Source organism: Notechis scutatus, chromosome Z (genome assembly GCF_049901735.1).
Source record: "Notechis scutatus isolate UNSWTSFEM ecotype Mainland chromosome Z, rNotScu1.2, whole genome shotgun sequence".
Taxonomy (NCBI): Eukaryota; Metazoa; Chordata; class Lepidosauria; order Squamata; family Elapidae; genus Notechis; species Notechis scutatus.
This window is the reverse complement of record NC_142025.1, coordinates 95,052,040-95,072,802: the sequence shown is the minus strand read 5'-3', so window position 1 is coordinate 95,072,802 and position 20,763 is coordinate 95,052,040. Positions and strand designations below refer to the sequence as shown.

General features: G+C 38.8%; 1 protein-coding gene across 2 annotated transcripts; it reads left to right on the top strand.

Moving 5' to 3' along the window:
- Window positions 1-6,645: 6,645 nt before the first annotated feature.
- On the top strand, window positions 6,646-19,699 carry LOC113413528 (uncharacterized). Of its 2 annotated transcripts, none has more exons than XM_087945487.1 (4): window positions 6,646-8,229; window positions 9,196-9,267; window positions 10,302-10,547; window positions 16,906-19,699. In XM_087945487.1, exons 1-4 carry the CDS (start codon window positions 8,184-8,186, stop codon window positions 18,240-18,242), a joined length of 1,701 nt encoding a protein of 566 aa, XP_087801613.1. In that variant the 5' UTR covers window positions 6,646-8,183; the 3' UTR covers window positions 18,243-19,699. The 2 variants fall into 2 exon arrangements, with proteins under 2 accessions (XP_087801613.1, XP_026525649.1); XM_026669864.2 differs by having other exon boundaries at window positions 9,193-9,267.
- The last annotated feature ends 1,064 nt before the right edge of the window (window positions 19,700-20,763 follow it).

The window sequence follows — 20,763 nt, the reverse complement described above, 5'->3', positions numbered from 1 at the left end:
TGTGTGTGTATGTTTGATTGAGATTTAACAAACCTTGGGAGAAAGTGAGAAGAATAATTGTAAACAAGGCAGAGGGAAATATGAATATGATGAGTATAAAATGATAAATATTGAAGAAATGTAATTGAATAAAGAGAAATAATGAGAAATCTGATTTAAGTGGAAATGGGATATATTAGAAGCATAGTTGTATAAAACAGTGTTTTATCTGCCTTGTAAGAATCTTAGTAATGGAAAAAGGTTTAATGTTTTAATGTCTAATGATGCTTTGTTTGTCTTTAAAATTAATAAAATTTGTTTCAAAAATATATATATATATATTGCTTTGGATGTGGAATACATTTGATATCTCCCTAATTATTGTCATGCTAATCTAATAATCTCATACTAGATATTACACTACCATTCTGTATAAGATGATTTCTACATTTTTTCCAGCAATTTTATTGTACTTTAGAGTTTTTTCCCTTCTTTATTAACCTTTTATTATAATTTTCTGAAAGTATTAACATGTTAAAATGTACAGATTGAACACTATCAAAAACTATGTCTTGAAGGAAACATTCTACCCAATATAGTTTTATTTACAAGTAGTGTTCACTTACAACTTAATTCAGCTTGGAATTAGTCATAAATTGTTATGGTCCTAAGATACATCATTTGACTGGAACAAATTTGGATTTTTTGTGGTGGTTGTTAATGCAACAGTAATTAATACGTTTTATCCAATGGGGTAGGAAGAAAGGTCGAAACCTGCAATCACATGACTGGGATACTGCAAATAGCTGTAAAGCTGAGCAGTTAGCGAGCACCCAAAATTCAGTCGTGTGACTGCAGGGGAGTGATGCATCCGTTGCAACTTCCAAATCAGGTTGCTAAATCATATAATAGGTAAATTAGCTTTGAGGGCAGGGGGAGAGACTTGCCATAACTTTGAACCATAGCTAAGCAACCATTTGAAAGTCGAGGATTACCTGTAATACATATGCAGGAGGTTTATGCAGAGGGAAATTGGAAAAAATAAAGTACTAATCTCCCAACTTCCAAAAAATACAATCAAACATATCCAGATGCAAATACATAAAGGATAGGCTTTGCATCATGATATCAATCACAACACCCTATTTTGATGTAATCTGATTTTGCTGAAGACATCTATGAAAAGACTCCAGGTTTATCCTTGGTTCTTCTGAAAAAGCTGACTGGCTGGGATATTAGAGAATTGACAGGTTTTTGCCTTCTCTAAACTGTCCTAATTGCAGTTACATTGAGATGCAAAGGGATGAAAATTCAGCTGCCAAAAAAGAATGGCTGTATTTCTACATGCTAATCCATAAACCATGATCAACAAATCCCAGTAACTATGGTCCTCCAACATGCTAAAACATATCAGACTGCAGTAATTGTCACGATTTATGATTTAATACAAGTAAATATGTCCAATAATTTAGCATACCAAAGCAGCTTTTCACAAAGTAAGGATTGTGGTTTAAAAACTAATTTCATTGTTCTTGCAAATGTGTGGAAATTCAATTTTCACCTAACACACCTGAAGATTAAGCTTATTCCACTCCATTTGCTTTATTATTATTTATGTATCGCCTTTGGCACAGCTGCGTCACACACAAAAGTTCCAACACTAGCATCTCTGCTAGCTAGCTAAACCAGTTTTCTCCTGCTGATGTATCCAAAACCTCAAATTGCAAAACATCTGTGCTTCTTTGTGATTTAAGGTGCTGAAGACACTTGAGACTTGGAGCAGACTGTTTTTGATTTCTGGAAACTTCTTGCTAAGTGCTTTCTAACATTTTTCTTCCCGCTTTCATTGCAGTTGACAGATTGCTTTAATACTTTGATGTCGTTCAATTTGGGAGTACAAGTAGTCCTTGACTTACCACCACAATTAAGCCCAAAATTTCTGATGCTAAATGAGACACTTGTTAATTTTGCCCTATTTTACTACCTTCCTTGCCACAGTGTTAAGCGAATCACTGCAGTTATTAAATTAGTAACATGGTTGTTAAGTGAGCTTGGCTTCCACATTGATTTTGGTTGTCAGAAGGTTTCAAAAGGTGGTCATATGATCCCAGGTGGTCATATGTCCTAATTCTGAGTCAGTTGCCAAGCATCTGAATTCTGACCACATGATCATGGTGCAACTGTCCTACGTGTGAAAAATGATCATAAGTCATTTTTTTCATTGCTGATGTAACTTTGAACAGTCACTAAATGAATAGTTGTAAGTGAAGGACTACCTGTAGCCACTCAACCAGAAGTAGTGCTTTTTATTTGGCTTCCCAGCAAAAACAAGGACATTGAAGAAAGTATGCAAAGGAGAGTTTGTACCAGCATTAAATCTAGCTTGATGCTCCCTAATTAGCCAGTTGGAGGGAATAATGATTGACTCTGTTGAGTGCCTGCAAGAGTTGTGATATGGAGAATCGTAGACATTTGAGATTGGATCTGGTCAGAGGTGGTATTCAGCAGGTTCTGACCAGTTCTGGAGACCCGGTAGTAGAAATTTTGAGTAGTTCGGAGAACCGGCAAATACGACCTCTGACTGGCCCCGCCCCCATCTGTTCTCTGCCTCCTGAGTCCCAGCTGATCGATGCCCTGCACAGGGAACGGAGCTGGAAAGCAGGTTAGTGGGGTGGGGAGGGAATGGAGATTTTGCAGTAACCTTCCCCTGCCATGCCCACCAAGCCATGCCCACTAAGTACGCCCACAGAACCGGTAGTAAAAAAATTTGAATCCCACCACTGGGATTGGAGTGGATTGGAGTGTGAAAAAGGTGAAAGTGCAGTTTTGCTTTCAGTATTATTACTCTTCCACTTTACAGAAAAAGTGTGTAGCTTTATATAGTAAAGGTAATAGTGTTTGTCTTCCAGTATATCCAATAGGAAAAATTATTTGTAGCTCATGATTGAATGGTAAGTTCGTGGTGTTTATTGACCTTGGTTTTTTTATTGCAACTAGGCAACAACATCAATGCACTTGGAACTACTTGGAACACTTCCACCAACATTGATAGGGAAAACTACTTTTACATAAATAGAGAGCAAACTCACTCCCTTGTACTATTAATGATGTTGGTTGTTTTCTTGCAGACATTTCATTACCAAATAGGTACAAATTCAGTAATGAAAGATCTGCAAGAAAATAAACAAACTCTGAGAGTACTAAAGACCCCATTGTCCCAATAGATTAGCCAATAGGTGGCAATAGTGATGCTGTTAAAATAGATTATTTGTACGTATGCATGCATTCTTATTCCAAACATAGATGTCTAGAATAAAACACAATGATGTTACAAATCAATGATGTTGCAATGCACATGTAGTCACTCACTCTCCAGGTGCCAATATGACAGGTAAAAGAATTTTTGTATACTATGAGCTTTTGTATACTATGGAATTACAATCCATATGCATTATCTTCCTAACCTATATTTTTTCACAAATTCTCTTATAATAAGGGAGGATTGTTGTATAAAGTGTTGTCTATGTGTTCAATGCTCAGCTTAAAATTGATTTAATCAGATGGTTTTATTGAACCACAATTAAGGAAATATAAGGAAAGATAATTAGATGTAACATCTTTATAGCAAATAGTATATATGATTGCTAATTATTCAGTATTTTCATTTTTTGTTCCTAATATTCTTGGCACTGAGCCATGAAAGATTCCATGAAATTCTACAGCCATTGAAACTAAATAATTTAATGAATTTGAGGCAAAGGGAGTATTTCCACGTATAATTATTCAGTGGTGCTAGAAACAATAATTTCATACTGTTTCTACTAAATTGAAGTTATTTGTTGGGCTCATGGCCAACAATGATGCTTAATTACATCATCACACAAAAAATACATGTCCTATGGTTTCTGATGCTGCAAGTACAATCATTGGTGTGACGATGCACATGTCATCCTCCCACTTCATACATTTTGTTAATCTGAAATGTTATTTTTAAATTTGTCTTAGTACAGGTAGTTCTCGATTTACAACAGTTCATTTAGTGGCCATTCAAAGTTACAATAGTACTGAAAAAAATGATTTATGACCATTTTTCATAAAACTGTTGCAACATCCTCATGGTCATGTGAACAAAATTCAGATACTTGGCAACTGGCTCATATTTATGATGGTTGCAGTGTCCCGGGTCCTCTACTTGTTGCAGAATACCTTATGCCACCAGACTTGAAATTCTAAACCTAGAAAACCTAGAATTATGCCGTCTTCGGTCTGATCTAAGTATAGTACATAAAATTATATATTGCAATGTCCTATCTGTCAATGAATACTTCAGCTTCAACCATAACAATACAAGAGCACACAATAGATACAAACTCAAGGTAAACTGCACCAAACTTGATTGCAGGAAATAAGACTTCATTAACAGAATGGTCAATGTCTGGAATACTCTGCCTGACTCTGTGGTTTCTTCCCCAAACCCCAGAAACTTTAACCTGTCTACTATTGACCTCATCCCTTTCCTAAGAGGTCTGTAGGGGGTGTGCATAAGTGCACCAACATGCCTACAATCCCTGTCCTAATGTTTCTTTTTATTTTTCATATATGTATCCATTTCATGTATTCATAACTATGTTTATACTTATACCTGTTATCTTACGATCGCTTGACAAATACAATAAATAAATAAATAAATTTGTAACCTTCTGATTAGCCAAGTCAATGGGGAAGCCACATTCACTTAATACCATTTTACTAACTTAATTACTGCAGTGATTCGCTTAACAATTGTAACAAGAAATGTCATAAAATGAGGCAAAATTCACTTAAAAACTGTCGCACTGAGCAACAGAAATTTTGAGCTCCATTGTGGTAGTAAGTTGAGGACTATGTGTAATATTGAATAGATTTAATTATTATGATATAGAAACCAGGAAGGGGTAGATTTTCTGGGCCAAGGGCTGCACACACACAATATTGCAATAGTCACATTCCAGAATATATTGCATGAGGGTGGAAAAACAGTGTATCAAATATAATTTCATTTACAACTAATACATTATTAAATACAGGTATAATTACTTCAATTCCTTTGCGGTCATCTCAATAATTTGCGTTGAGTCTTAGTTCTATCCCCAGTTCAGTTTTGCCAGTATCAAATTTATCTTGAGAAGCAACCTACAAGGCATACCTCAAAAATATTGCAGGTTTAATTCCAGACCACCCTGATGAAGCATATACAGGTACTGTACTTCTACTAATGACCACAATTTATGTTAAGTGAGACAGTTGTTTTGTAAATTTTGCCACAATTTATGTCCTTTCTTGTCAGAGTTGTTTCATGAATCATTGCAGTGGTTAAGTTAGTGACATGGTTATTAAGTAAACCTGGCTTCCCTATTGACTTTGCTTCTCAGAAGATTACAAAAGTAGATCACGTGGCGCACTGCAACTGTCATAAATATGAGTCAGTTGCCAAGCATCTGAATGTTGATCATGCGACCATGGGGATGCTGCAGTGGTCATAAGCATGAAAATTGTAATAAGCCACTTTTTTCAGTGCCGCTCTAACTCTGAACAGTCACTAAATGAATATTGTAAGTTAAGTGAGACATACAAATCATTGGTTTTCTCAGTGCATATAAAAGATATGTTTACACTCTACTGTAGTCTATTAAGTTTACAATGGCTTTATGTCTAAAAAATGTAGACCCCTCAATTGAAAGCATTTTATTGCTAAAAAAAGGTAAACATCATCTTCAGAGAATAGAATAGAATAGAATTATTGCTACTTTTTTGTTGATGAAGGGTCTTGTAATGCAATATTATATCTTCAAAGTACAATAAAGCAAAGTTCAAAAAACAAGGTATCCCTGTATAAGTTGCATACATGTTAGATTTCTAAAATTCACTTTACAAATATACACAGATAAGAGATTTCTACATTGTTTCTAATCTCATTAGCCTTTTTTCCCCCATTACACTACCTGGAAAAAAGCGAGGTAAATACTCCAGAAGGGGAAAAAAATCTATACCTCTGCACAGATTGTAAAACTACCGCTCCCAGCATTCCTTACCGGTTGGCTGCGAGTTTTGATATTTGTAATCTATAACATCAGGGATACCGTAAATTCTTCTCTTTAGCCTTTTTAGTTTTCAGAAGCACAGAAAGGGAGCGAGGCTTAGAGAAGAAAGAGATCTATCAACCACAAGAGGGCCCTGCTTTGAGGTCGACCGCGGGAAGGGAAGGACTTCTCTCTCTCTTTTTCCCCCTGTCCTTCTTTTCTTCAGCCAGGATGTGGAATTGAGCTTCCTGGATCTTGCAGCTGGCTTGCCTAAACCCCCTCTCTTTTATCCTAGCTCCCTGCAAGGGAGAGAGGGGGGCTTTCTAATCGTTCATCACCATTCCCGTGCAGGCGCCAGGCGCTGTAGTCTGTGCCTAACTGCAGGTAAACAGTGTAAGAGGTGAGAGAGAAACAATGTAAGGGTGAGAGAGAAGCGTACACGAATCCGGGCTCTTCAGCCCCTACCCGGACTGCCTCCCCTTCCCAGCGTAAGGTCCGATGCACATGGAGGAAACAATGGAGGCTGTGCGGGATATAGATGGACTTCGGTCTGGGATTGATATCCCGTTTTCTTGCCTGGACTTTCAGACCTGCATGCAAATCTTGGGCTGAGGAGTGGGATGCCCAGAGGAAGGGACAATAGTACTGTTAGTACCACGTGAGGATGGGTTACTTTGATGGAGGAAGGGGATAAGGAGGAGGGCCCAGCATCAATTGCCTTTTGTAATCTTTTCCGCCCCTTGAACCCACCTTCACAGTTTTTGTACCCACTCCCACTTCCACATAATTTAGATCTTGTGCCAAAACATTGTGATCCACCCAGGATTATCTTAAGTAAAGATGGACAGCTATACAAATATTTTAAATATATAACTTCAGAGTTCTTGGTGCCACCTGTGATATGCCTATTCATGAGCATACATGTATTATCCCAAATTTATGCTAGATAATTGCCTTGACTACAACAGACTAATTCTGTTGTTCCACTGGAATTTGCACAGCATGCAATCTCTTTATTTTTCATAAATGCCTATAGCATTGTATTTCTCTGACAGAAAATTAAAATGTAGCCATTTTATGTAATAAATGATACAAAAATCATGAAACATAAGAACATATTTTAGTACAGAGGATTTAAAGACTGTTTTGTATTAAAGAAAGAAACCCAAATTTACCATTCTATATACTTTACTTCTAAAGAGAAGCTGCACTCAGTCCCAGCTTTGGGATAGCCATACTTATGTGATATCATAATTTGTAAATATGTCTGCATTAATATAATTTGCATTAAATGTATTTTTGAAAGCATATATTCTAAAATTATGTATATTATGTAATTATGTATTATGTATATATGTCTAGTCATGTTTAGGGCAGTCAACTTATTTCCTATGGTTTATATTCAACTGTATCATATTGCTCCTTTTTTCTCTCTCCTAAGATAGAGATTCACAGTTCTCAGAGGACAGGAAAAAACCTTCCTCAAGTTACTGTCCTCAAAATGTATTCAGATCACAACTCCAATTAATCCACTGACTAAGAATTTGGGTTTGTATATTCCAGTATAGATGAAGTTCACTAGATTCAAAATGGCTGTTTTAAGCCTAATATGATTGTTGCATGATTTGTGCAACATGTGAAAACAGCTTCAGTAAATATGTGATATGTGGGCCTGCATAACTGGAGCATGGGTGTGCATCTGTTCTCTCTTTCCCATACAAACATCCATACATGTACATAGTTCATCCTTTCAATTTAAAAAGGGAATAGAACTGCCTTCTGGGAGAATATAATCTTCAGTATTATGCAAAACCCTCAAGCAGTATTTTCTCTTAGCTTTTTGATTTCTATGCTTCCCATGTAAGTCTGTCTGTTTGCCTGTCTGTCTCTATCAGTCCATTCATCCATCCATCCTCTATTTATATGATGCCCATCTCATTCTTAAATCAATTCTTGATCTAGAGTTCTAGATTGACATAGTAATCCAAATTACTATTGTACATCTGATTGCCAAGATCACTGAAGTGACAATGATTTCTGTGACAAATAGATTCTTCAATTACTTTTTATTTGATTTAAGTGCTTTCTGCAACCTCTTGAGAGACACAGGAAAAAGTCTTCACGAACTTTAGAAAGGAAATTCTTATGTGGACCAACATGCAGGAGAGCTATGAAACAGTGATCTCGTTGGGTAAGGGATTACATTTCTTCAAATTTCAATGCTAGACTAGAACTTGACCTTCAGCTGCGTGTACTTATAACAAGCTGGGAAAGTATTAATGTTATTTCAGTTAATTAATATAATTTCAGTTATAAGTAACATTGAAGCCAATAAGACGGGAAGGTTTCAGAGAATAACTTTAAAATGAATCTTTTTTTGAAATGAACACTGATTTATTGGTGTATCCACATAACACTGATTAAGACTGATTAATGAGTCTTGTAAGAGCAATTTAACAGATTTTGACAACAGGCAAGTAAAAAAAATGTGTAGTGGTACCAAATTAAAGCCATTTTCCAGTCCTCTTATTTCATGCATGTGACTGAGACTTTTAGTGCAATAGCATATTCTTTAAATTCTAGAGTTTCTCAGTGTGATTGAGGCAGGATTGTACTAAAACAGAAGAATTGTTCTTCTTGACCGATCACACTAATAGGCTACTAAAATAAAATAAACCACTTGAATGGAGAGTTCAAAATGTGCTGCTTGTAAGGAATCACCTTCTGCATAAGAATGTCCATGAAAGAATCCTATCTGTGGCATCTTGTCGGGTTAACATAGACCTATTTCCTTGTGGGTTACTCTTTATGGATATGGTGCTCAAGATGGATAGATGCTTTGAGGTTGCCTTTGGGTGTTTGGAATAGAACAGCCTTCTTGGATATCCATTGGGCTGGCAACTAATGGCCCCAGTGCTTATGGAAGACACCAGACTGTTTACCTCTATCTTTGAAGATATTCTCCAAATTTCCCAACAGCTGCTTGTTACATGGGGAGAATGAATAATGAAGGGAAGAAAATATCAATTAAAAGCTAATTATTCTTACTGATAAAATCTACATAAGCCTCCTCCAGTGTGCTTCAGATGTTCTCAGAACACAATATTAAGCCAGCTCAGTGAATGTGTTTTCTTTTGATTTTTTATTTTTTTAGCAGAAGAACTTGCCATAAGCTGGCCCCGGATAACTGCCTTTACAGAGACTCGAGGACGCCAAGGTTTGGCCCCTGGTAAGACCTTTAAGAAAAGCCATGGGTGATTTTTGCTGAGTGGATCCTAAAAAGTTCTCCATCTCCAAATTGTAAGGATTGTGACCGCAGGCCCATATAAAACACCAAAAGCCTTGCATGGAATCCTTCTAGAAGTTATTGCAACATTATAAATGTTAATGTGGTAGAGAGGGAAATTGTTAAATAAACTGGAGTAATCATTAAGAGCCATGGTGGCATAGTGGTTAGAATGTAGCATTACAGACTAACTGCCCACAGCCAGGAGCTCGATCCTGACCAACTCAAAATTGACTTAGCTTTCCATCCTTCTAAAATCAGTAAAATGAGGATCCAGATTGTTGAGGGCAATATGCTGACATTTGTAAACCACTCAGAAAGTGCTATAAAGCACTATGTAGCTGTACACAAGTCTAAGTACTATTGCTATTAATAAAAATAGGTTCACGATAGAAATAAATATTTGCCTTAATTTTATATTACATGTAAAATTCCTGTTAAAAATGCTCCAGATTGTTGATATACGGATTCCATCAATACAGGGTTAGGGTTAACATTAATGACTGATGGGAACTGCAGTTCAGCAATTTGAAGTACTGTAATCAAACTGAGAACAAAAAGAAGAGCTTTGCTCAACAACATGTTATCCAGACTGAGAAAATAGCATATTTTGAGTTTTAGAACAATCACTGACAGGTTTGGGTAAATGGAACTTCATGATTCCAGGAACCAAGATAATTCTGATCTGTGATACTACTTTTCCAGCAGTTTATAAATCTTGCTTTTTTGAACATCCTTGCTGGTGCAGCTAATGTCAAATCAGCTCTACTTAATACAGATATATTCTACAACGTCAACTTTTTATCCTTGTTTTCTGGAAGCTGAAAAAAATACAGATTAGATCAAAGTAATACACCCAACTCTCCCCCCCAACTTCCTTCTGCTTGTTTGTTTTTATATTTTCTGTTGTACTCTGGTCTCCCTTTTCTGCAGGATTTCTGTAGAAATATTATATTGTTTTTATTTTCTCTTAATAGGCTTAGAAATGGAACCTGAACAAGGGCAGCTGGCTCCTTTACAGGGCGAAGCAGCAGCAACTACAGATGGGTCAAGTGGGGAAGGTCTCTTTCCAGACTTCCGGAGGCAACTTGGAGTAATTTTGCAAACTATAGGGAAAGCTCAAGTGGAGAAGATGCTCAGGGAGTTGGTGAAAGAGCAGGAGCAGCAGCAGCAGAGAAGAGTCAGGCGGCGGAAAAGAGTGACCAGGAGCCCTCGACACAGAGGTAGGTATTTTGTTGGAGCATGTGGAACTCTTGGATAAAAACATTGCCTATCCTGTCTGAAATATTAAATTTTTTAAAAACAATCGGCCTTTTTACATTCTAAAGTCACTATTGTTGATCTCATTTACATCTTTGTTTTCTCTGAAACAATCTCCTCTAATCGAATCTCTTCAGCAGCAAAAATGATATTGATTGATGAAGCACAGAGAGAAAGAGAGATGCCCCTGCCTCCACTTGTACCCACACGCTAAGGATGTACAGTCAAGTCTCATGTAGACTGGGGTAATGAAAGTGATGGGTTTTTGTGTTTTTTTGGCATTCGGCCTCTGAACACAACCACACTGAATTTGAAATAAACAGATAAACAGATAATCAGAGTTGGAAGGGACCTTGTGGGTCATCTAGTCCAGTGGTCCCCAACCTTTTTTGTACCAGGGACCAGTTTCACGCAGAAACACTTTTTCAAGGACCGGGGGTGGAGGGAAGGAGTCCGAGTTTGGTGGAGCTTGCAGACGTTTCATTACCTGACTAGGTAACATGTTGTTACCTAGTCGGGTAATAAAACGCCTGCCAGCAAACCACCAAGTTCAGGGAGCGCCAATGCCTCCTCATTGCAACCCTGAGCGACAGATATTCTCTTCTATTGGGACATTTAAAACGGAGGGTTTCAGCTGCATATTCAGGAACTGCGCCTGGCTGAGGAGCGCCTTCAAAACTGAGCGCTGGGCGGCGGCGGCCCACGGCTGTCTCCGCGGCTCAGGACAAGTCCCTGCAGGACAGCTGAGAAGCCCTGCCTCTCGGCCCTGCCTCCCTCAGCCTCATCCCTCAGGTGTCTCCCTCCCTCCTCAGCCTCATCCTCAGGTGTCTGCCTCGTTCCTCTCGTCGCTTCTTCCTCCACCAGCCCAGGAAGAAACTGCTTCAAAGAAGCCGGCAGGGTGGCTTTTCCTGTTGGCGCAGCTCCTCGGAGCGCCGCCACCCCCCCCGCCGCCCACGGTTCAATCCAGTGCTCTGTTCTGCCTGCCTGCCTTGTTTCTGGTTGTTTCGGAGCAGCTTTGGCTGAGTAAAAGAGGCGAATAGTTATTATTCTCAGCCAAGCTGCTCCAAACAACCAGAAACGAAGGCAGGCAGGCAGAACGGAGCACTGGATTGAACCTGGATTGATTGGCGGTGGGGTGGGGGTGAACGGGCGCTGGGAGCTGCGCCCGACAGGAAAAGCCACCCTGCCGGCTTCTTTGAAGCAGTTTCTTCCTGGGCTGGTGGAGGAGCGAGAGAGCGACTGAGAGAGGAACGAGGCGGGAGGAAACCGGCCACTGAGCCAGAGAGTAGGACAGGCTTTGGTTGCTTCCTCCCTCCCCTTCTTTCATTTGTGTCCTTGATCCCTGATCCCAGCAGCATTCACCGAAGCGAAGAAAGCCGCCATTTTTATTTTATTTTTATTTTTATTTTCTTTGCGGCCCGGTGCAAAGTGATCCACGGACCGGTACGTCCGCGGCCCGGTGGTTGGGGACCCTGATCTAGTCCAACCCCTTCCCAAGCAGGAGACCCTACACCATTCCTGACAGATGGCAGTCCAATCTCTTCTTGAAAGTCTCAAGTGATGGCGCTCCCACAACTTCCGAGGGCAAACTGTTCCATTGGTTGATTGTTCTCACTGTCAGAAAGTTTCTCCTTAGTTCCAGGTTAAATCTCTCCTTGTTCAGTTTCCATCCATTATTCCTTGTCTGGCCTTCGAGTGCTTTAGAAAATAGCTTGACCCCCTCCTCCCTGTGGCAGCCCCTCAAATATTGGAAGACCGCTATCATGTCTCCCCTGGTCCTTCTCTTTACTAGACTAGCCAAGCCCAGTTCCTGCAACCGTTCGTTGTATGTTTTAGCCTCCAGTCCCCTAATCACCCTGGTTGCTCTTGTCTGTATTTTTCTAGAGTCTCAACATCTTTTTTATAGTGTGGTGACCAAAACTGGATACAGTACTCTTAAGTATGTTCTTACTAAGGCTTTATAGAGTAGTATTAATACTACTTGATCTTGATCTTGATCTTGATTGTATCCCCGTTAATGCAACTTATGATTGTGTTAGCTTTTTTGGCTGTTGCTGCACACTGCTGGCTCCTATTTAGCTGACTGTCCACTAAGTCTCCAAGATCCCTCTCACAGTTATTCCTACTGAGCCTATGTGTACTTTCGGTTTTTCTTGCCTAAGTGTAGGACTTTACTTTTCTCTATATTGAATTTCATTTTGTTAGATATGGCCCAGTGTTCTAGTCTGTCAAGATCCATCTGGATCTTGAGCCTATCTTCTTGGGTGTTAGCTATTCCTGCCAGCTTAGTATCATCTGCAAATTTGGTAAGTTCCCCTTCTATTCCCTCATCTAAGTTGTTAACGAAGACATTGAAAAGTACTGGGCCTAAGACAGAACCTTGTGGCACCCCACTGCTTACTTCCCTCCATGTATAATGAAAATGAAACACACAAGATGTGAGCAAAATGAAAGCTTTCCGTTTTAATTCAAGGAGTTTGACAAAAGTGTGGCATTAACTACTGAGGATGGCTAAGTGAGTTGGACCTGATTTTACAGCCTTTTTTGCTGTGGTTTTTAAATGAATCACTGCAATTGTTAAATGAAAGACATGGTCAATAAGTGAATCCATCTTTTCCCATTGACTTTGCTTATTGAAAGCCAACTGGGAAGGTTGCATATGGTGACCACATGACTTCAGGATGTGTTGGTTGCAATTTTTCCAAGAATTTTTCCTGACTCAGCAGGAAAAATTTTTTCCTGCATACAGACAGCTGGTTTTGCTGCCAAAGCTGCTCCTTTGGCAGCACACTTCCCGGATTTGAACGGGAACTGCTACCAATGACTCAGGATGACTCTTGGATGACTGGATCTACCTGAGAAGAGAACCTAGAAGATTGCAATTCTCATTGGGGAGCATTTGGAAGAAGAAACTCCATTTTTCCTTCTATCTATCTGCTGTTTTAAGAACACCTGCAGTTTTAATGGCATGTTTTGATTCCCCCCGATTTTTATCTTCAAATGTCAATCAGCTAGTTGAATGCTGATTTAATATAACTCCCTGCTGGATTTTAAAGGTTTTTATTGTTTCATTAGCTACTAGAAATCACTTCTGCTTTTTCAGCATAGAAGACACGGTAAGCTTTGGGTAGTGAAAGAGATTTGATTTAATTTGATTTACATCTGAATATCAAACTTTTATTACAAGATTTTGTACTTTATAACCATTTTTTAAAAACGCTAGTCTTAATTTTTAAATTTTTGATGAAAATCTTTTTTTGTTGTTGGGAAACAATGTTTTTTGAGGTTAATTAGCTAAAGTGTTTTTCTTGTCTGAGGAGTTGTTTATGATGTGCTATAAAAGTTTCAGTTATAAAAACTTTAACTATTAAAGCATTTTGACTATATGAAAATATAGTCAAAATGCAAGCAATATATAAAGACAAAACTTATTGGAAAAGCAGGGCAGAAAGAATATTTTTCTATTTACAAGTCCAACTGAAAATTTTGATAAAAAACTTGATAAAATTTTAAACCAATTTGAAGATGTTAACCAAATGCAAGTAACAATAGTACAAGATTTACAATGTGATGGATTGGAATGTAATTTGCTGCTGACATAGCCTGTAGGATCATCTGGACTTGGAAAATGCAAGTTGGCAAAAGGACTCAAAGGTTTGGATTTTAAAGATTCAGAATTAGTAGAATTGAACAGTTATGAACTCAACTTTTTCAAGAAGATTGAGGAAGGTTGGGAAATGGATTTATCATACCCAATAGATATTAAGAGAAGTTATGTTGCAATTTACAGGATACTTTTTTGTACAGCAAATGCAGTGGAGATATACACAGCAGGATTTTATAATTTTGGAGAATAAAATCCAATTGTTAGGAAGGATCCCAATTAATAGCTTAAGGAAAAGCCTCATTATTAAGAATCAGTTGAGGATATTTGATTCTGGATGGACCAGAGACAATGACTGTGGTGACCTATGATAGACCAGAAGCTGTTGTGGACTTTCTGCATCTGAAATACAATAAATAGACTGTTAACAGAAAGTTTTGAAGTTTAACTTAGTTGTTGGTTTTACCTGTTAACTATGTTTCCATATAGTAGTTAGATATCAGGCTAACTGGGTTGGGTAAATATTGTTCTAGAAATTTATAAATTAAAGTTATCTTTAAAGTATATTGATCAGTATTTAACTGGTGTTTTTTTTAATGTTATGCACTTTTTCTGTAGTCTAATTGTGTTTTGTTTTGTTTACTTTTTGGGAGTTTGTATTTTAAAGTCTTGAATAAAAATAATGCATTGTAAAAAGAAAAATTTATGCTGGTTGCGAAGCATCAAACTTTTGATCATGTGACCATGGAGATGTGTGATAGTCATAACTTTGAGGACTGCTCATAAGTATTTTTTTCAATGCCATTGTAACTCTGAACAGGCACTAATATATATGGTTATAAGTCGGGAACTACCTATACTTATGACGATGATTTCATAATTATTTTGTATTTCATTAAGTTATATGTTGTATAAGTTATTGTATTCTGTTTTTGTAAACCACTTAGATTTTTTAATGATGAAAGCACTTGTTATAAATAAGTGAATCAATACATTCCTGTGGAATAGGCTGATCTGATAAATTCCTATGAAATAGGCTGATCTGAGAGAAATGGCCAAAATCACTCAGTGAACTGTATGGTTAAGCAATGACAGAAATTCCAAGTCCATATCTAACACTTTAAACTTATTTATTAATATTATTTATTTATCAAATATATTTCCTGCCTGTTTCACCATGGGGCTACCCTAGGAAGCTTACAACTATAATAGAAGAAGAAATGAAAAGAATATAAACAAAACAAAAGTACAACAATAGATCAATAATAGCAATAGCACTTAGACTTATATACCACTTTATAGTGCTTTACAGCCCTCTGTAAGCGGTTTACAGAGTCAGCATATTGCCCCCAACAATCTGGGTCCTCATTTTACTCACCTTGGAAGGATGGAAGGATGAGTCAACCTTGAGCCTGGTGGGATTCGATCTGCCAAATTTCAGGCAGTTGGCTGCAGCAGAAGTAGCCTGCAGTACTGCACTCTAACCACTGTACCACCAAATAAACAATGAAAAAGAACACAATGAAAATACATCAATAAGATAACAAAAGATGGATGGACGGGGAATAGAGAATGGCGGGGAGGGGTGGAGAAGGAGTCAGCCATCAATCCAGCAGCCACCTCCAGCATAGAATTTCCCCATTTGGACGTCAGGCCAACAAGCGAGCCAAGTCTTTAGGCTCCTGTGGAAAGATAGGAGAGTGGAGGCAGATCTTATCTTACAAAGGGGAGGGAGAGGGAGTGGGGAGAAAGAGAGAGTTCCAAATATATAAATATATGTATTCTAGGCATATATAATACTATCTATGGTTTGGAGTAGTCTCAATATTAAGAAATCATCTTGGCTTGAAGCCTTTTTCTCTCACTCCTACACTCCCTACCCCCAGCTATCCTTTCTTCCTATTAATAGCAAAACAGGAAAAAAAAGTCTAGTACTGATGTATGTACTGCATTCTTTTTATCCTTTCTTCATAGATTCCTTCCTTTAGCCTGCCTTCTGCTCTCTGATTCCTTTTTTTGAGTAATGTAAAATGACAGATTTATTTAGATTTTTCTGAATCCTTGCCAGATACAGGCTGCCATATCTTAAAGCAGAATTTTTCCCAAGTGCAAGAGTCCTAATAATAATTCAGAACAAACATTGCAATTATCTGTTTCTGTGGTATGGCGAAGGAGAATGATGGAAAAACCATATAAATAAAGTGTCATGAAAATATAACATATATTTAGCAATACTCTGTGGATTTGGTTGGGATGGTGAGGAATTCAGAGTCCTGAGCTAAAACTGTGATTAAGAAACCTAATTTTAAACTTAAAAATCTTCATCAACTGAATATTTTATTCTTAATAAACTATCAGGTAGGCCATTTGTAGACTTATTAATGTTTGGCAGCAAATTTCTTGGACCTGAACTGAAGGTATTTACTGCTTGAATTATTTTGTTTGACATTTGAGGGATTAAATCTGAATACTTTATAATTTAATACTCCAAAATAACTAGCAATGTTCTCCTAAATATGTAGAAGGGGGAACGTCATAGATGGGGAACTGTGATATTCCAAACATTGCCGAACCTCTGCTCCAGTCCATCACAGCCAGAATAGCCATTGATTGGGTTAATGAGAACTGATTTTCTATCAGTATCATGGAGGTCACATGTTTCCACCCATGTTTATTGTCCAAGATGCTGAACTATAACTGCATTTCTGTTTCAACAGGTGATGAAACAGTGGGGCAAAATAATTTGGAAACTTCAAGGGAACTTCAGACTGGAACAGTGGAAGAACCAGCTATGCTATCCAGAAAACCATTTGGGAATGAAGTGCAAGTGCCCCTCAAATGTCCGGGACTGGCAGGACCAAAGCAACCCAAGATGATTCGTGGTGATATGAGAGGGTGTAAGAATACTCTTGCCCAGCAAAACTCTCTAGGAACAAGATGGGGAGTAGAACCTAGAGAGAGTGTTAACCGCAGTCCATTCTCAAATATGAGCCATGGCTCCCAGGAAACTGGGAGAATCTGCCAATCTTTCATTGAAAGACCTCAGTTCTTAGGATGGCAGAAGCCACATTACACACAAAGGCGTTTACCTGCAGAGGAGAAGCCCCATTACTGTGGATCATGCAGGAGAACTGTTGCAATCCCACCATTAAGACCTAACTCCCCTCATAATTCTGCATTGATTCCTTTCTTGAATTCTGCCTCAGAATTTTCTTCTACCTTGACTCTGAATTCTGTAGGGCCACTGAATACCCAGGCTCTGCCAGGTAACCCAACTTCTGCCCAGTCCCCAAAACCCCATGCCTGTGAGGAATGTGGCAAACGATTCCGAATTCTAGCAAACTTGGAACGGCATCAGCAGCGTCATGCAGCAGAAAAACCACACCAATGTAGAGATTGTGGGCGCCGTTTCCGCTGGGGTTGCCACTTAGAGCGCCATAGGCGATCACGTCGCTGTGTGGAATGTGGTGGAGGCCTCACAACACCTCCTCCACCCCCAACTCCACCTCCAGAACCTGACCGACCCTATTCCTGTGGGGAGTGTGGGAGGCGGTTTACACAGCGCTCAGCGCTCAGCAAACATCGGCGTCTGCACTCAGGGGAGCGCCCCTATGGGTGTGGAGAGTGTGGGAAACGCTTCTTGCAACGCTCTGACCTCACTATTCATATCCGCTCACATTCTGGTGAACAACCCTATGCCTGCACAGAGTGTGGACGCCGCTTCAGTGTCAGTTCAAACCTCAGCAAGCACAGACGCATGCATCGGGGGGAGCGCCCCCATGCATGTTCTGTCTGCTCTAAACGCTTCCTGCAGCGCTCAGAACTTCTTATTCACCAGCGTGCTCACACTGGGGAGCGCCCCTATCCGTGCACAGCTTGTGGAAAGCGCTTTGCTCGCCGAGCTCATCTCAAACGCCACCAGCGAACCCATGGGGGGATGTCTGCCACAACTACTGCATCTCGGCACCAAAATGCTCATCTTTTCACTGCTCCCTCACCAGGTGCTATGTCACCAGATGTTATGTCCTTTGTGAACAGCATGAATCTGGGGTGACTGATAGTCCTAGAATCACATGTTCAAGCCAATACAATTGCCACAGGGTCATGCCCACCTGTAGTTGGGCCTACTGCTTTCTCAATGGCTCAAAGTTCTGTGAATGTTTCTTCACTGAGTCTACTCTGTGCTGTGTCCTCTTTAGGATGTCTTCCCTTCTGCTCATAGCATTTTTGCCAGGGACCATCCAAGTTTTGATTAGTCCATGGAAATAGCATCATACTGGCCTTTTATCCTTGTGTGTTCGGAGGCTGAGCAGATTTTTTTGCTTGGGCCTCCTTAAGACTTCTTTGCATGCCCTTATAGGGTACGGAGCAAATGAAATTATTCATGATCATCTGATACATTCCTTGACTTGTTGATTTAACTTGGTAATACCGCTAGCTTGTCAAGTTTGACAAGTCTGGAGGTAAAAGACACAGTAACTGTACTGTCCAAAGTTAACTGCAATTCATTGACAAAATTAATTATGTCTTACAAACCACAGTCATAACAAGCATTTATTACAGATTCACAGATGTAGTTCTTTTTTCTCTTGAAATGGTCCCCTACATGATTCTCCTTGTCTTCCCTATTTTTGTAAATTTAACCAGTCTCCCACATTACTCCTGGCCAAAATTCATTTTGAGCAGATTTGCCCTTGTTTCTTTTGTTGGGAAGAAGTTCAAATAGGCTTCACTGAAGGGCTTTGAACTCATTATCTGTAGACAAAAATGACATACTTGTTGTTGAGTCTACAGTCTATATTAGCATACAGATATTGTAGCAGTCAGTCTATAACTGATTGAATTGGATGCAATTCAACTGCATGCAATTCAATTTATGTCTAAGTGGTCTATGCTTCTACAGCTCCAAAGGATGATCATGCCCAAGTATTGGATGATCCAGAACTGTCATGAGAGAACAATGGTTCAGAACCAGGAAACAGTGTGGTGGTTGATTTGGACCTCACTGCTGTTTGTGGAATTTGGGAAAAGTTGACCCATACCTTGAAAAGTGCTATTAGTACTCTTTTACCCTCAGCTCCGGAGAGCAAACTAGGAACTTGCCTCTTGTTGAGAATTCTGGACTGGAGGATTTTAGAATTGAAAGAGTCTGTTTGCGACATCTACTAGTGATTCAGCCAGCTTTGAAGAGAATGGTAAAGTTGCTGCTGTGTAAGGACAACAATCTTTTGATGCACACTACTGTGACAGGCAATTCCCAGGTATATTATTATTTACCAGGCCAGTGTTATAGTTCCAGCTTGTATATTCTTCATATATGTAGGGCTGGCACTTTGTTTTCCATCGTGAAGTTGGCTGTGGCCTCTAGGTTTGAGAAGCCAATTAATATCTGATTTAAGACTAATGCAATAGAACTTTATCAATTTTTTTAACCTTGTATTTTCTTTTAAACCACATAGTTGAATCCCGGAACGTACACATATGAACCAAATAGAATATTTTGCAACACTCTTCCACAGGAGCTGTTTTGCATCTTTCATATTATAACAAGTATTTTGGGTTGAGGTCACAGCCTCAAAATGGTTTGGAGCTTCTCCGTTTTATGACTCTGAACATCAGGAAACTCATGACAATATGAAACACGAAAATTTTACATATTCAATTTTTGATAATAGTGTCCATTACATCTTATCCAGTGCAGGTCTAATCTTTTTCAGGCTGCATATTGTTTTAAAGCATGCATGGGGAAATACAATGTTGAAATGACTTGACCATGTTGCAAGAAACAGTCATCAGATAGACTAGCTAGGATGTGCTAGAATTGGATTCCATTGCCTCAATAGTGGGCTAATCTGATTTACAAATGAGGGCAAGTGTATGTGTCCCAGGATAATGATGCAAGATCGAATTTGGGGCAGTCACTGAGAGCAGAGATTTACTCTTCCAAGCTTTCAGGCTCACGCTGGAGCCCATCTTCAAACTTCGTCAGACTTAAGACTGACTCTTTAGACTCTTCAGACTTTAATCTGATTTAACAGTAGCTGTTTGGATAAACCTTTTATAAAGACAAGTGATTAATTAGTACTTTATTCATTTTATTCAGAATGACCAGAAAATACTTGCTGATTAGCTAGCTGGGCATTACAGAATCTTGGGGAGATAATATCATTTGGATATTGATAGAGAAATAGAAAGCAGGGAATTGTTAATAACTCTTTGGGTCTGTAATTTTTTAATCACTCTAGTAGATCACTGTCAGTGAATATTGTCTTCCCTGGATATTTTTTGAAACATATTAGAGCATGTTTGATAGGTTTTACCTGTTGCAAGGCTATTGAATCAGACATATTACCAAAAGGGCTTTTATATTCAGCTGGACAGTACTTGAAGAGCTGTGATAGGTAATTTAATTTTTTCAGATTTACATACCTTTTGATCTCTACACTACCAGTGATTAAGTAGACATTTGCTTGGACCTCCACCATCAGAGCCTTTTCCCTTCCTTTCTTTTTGCGTTAGGCATATCAGAAAAAAATGTTGCTTTAATAATCTTTGGCTTAGTAAATTAAAACTTA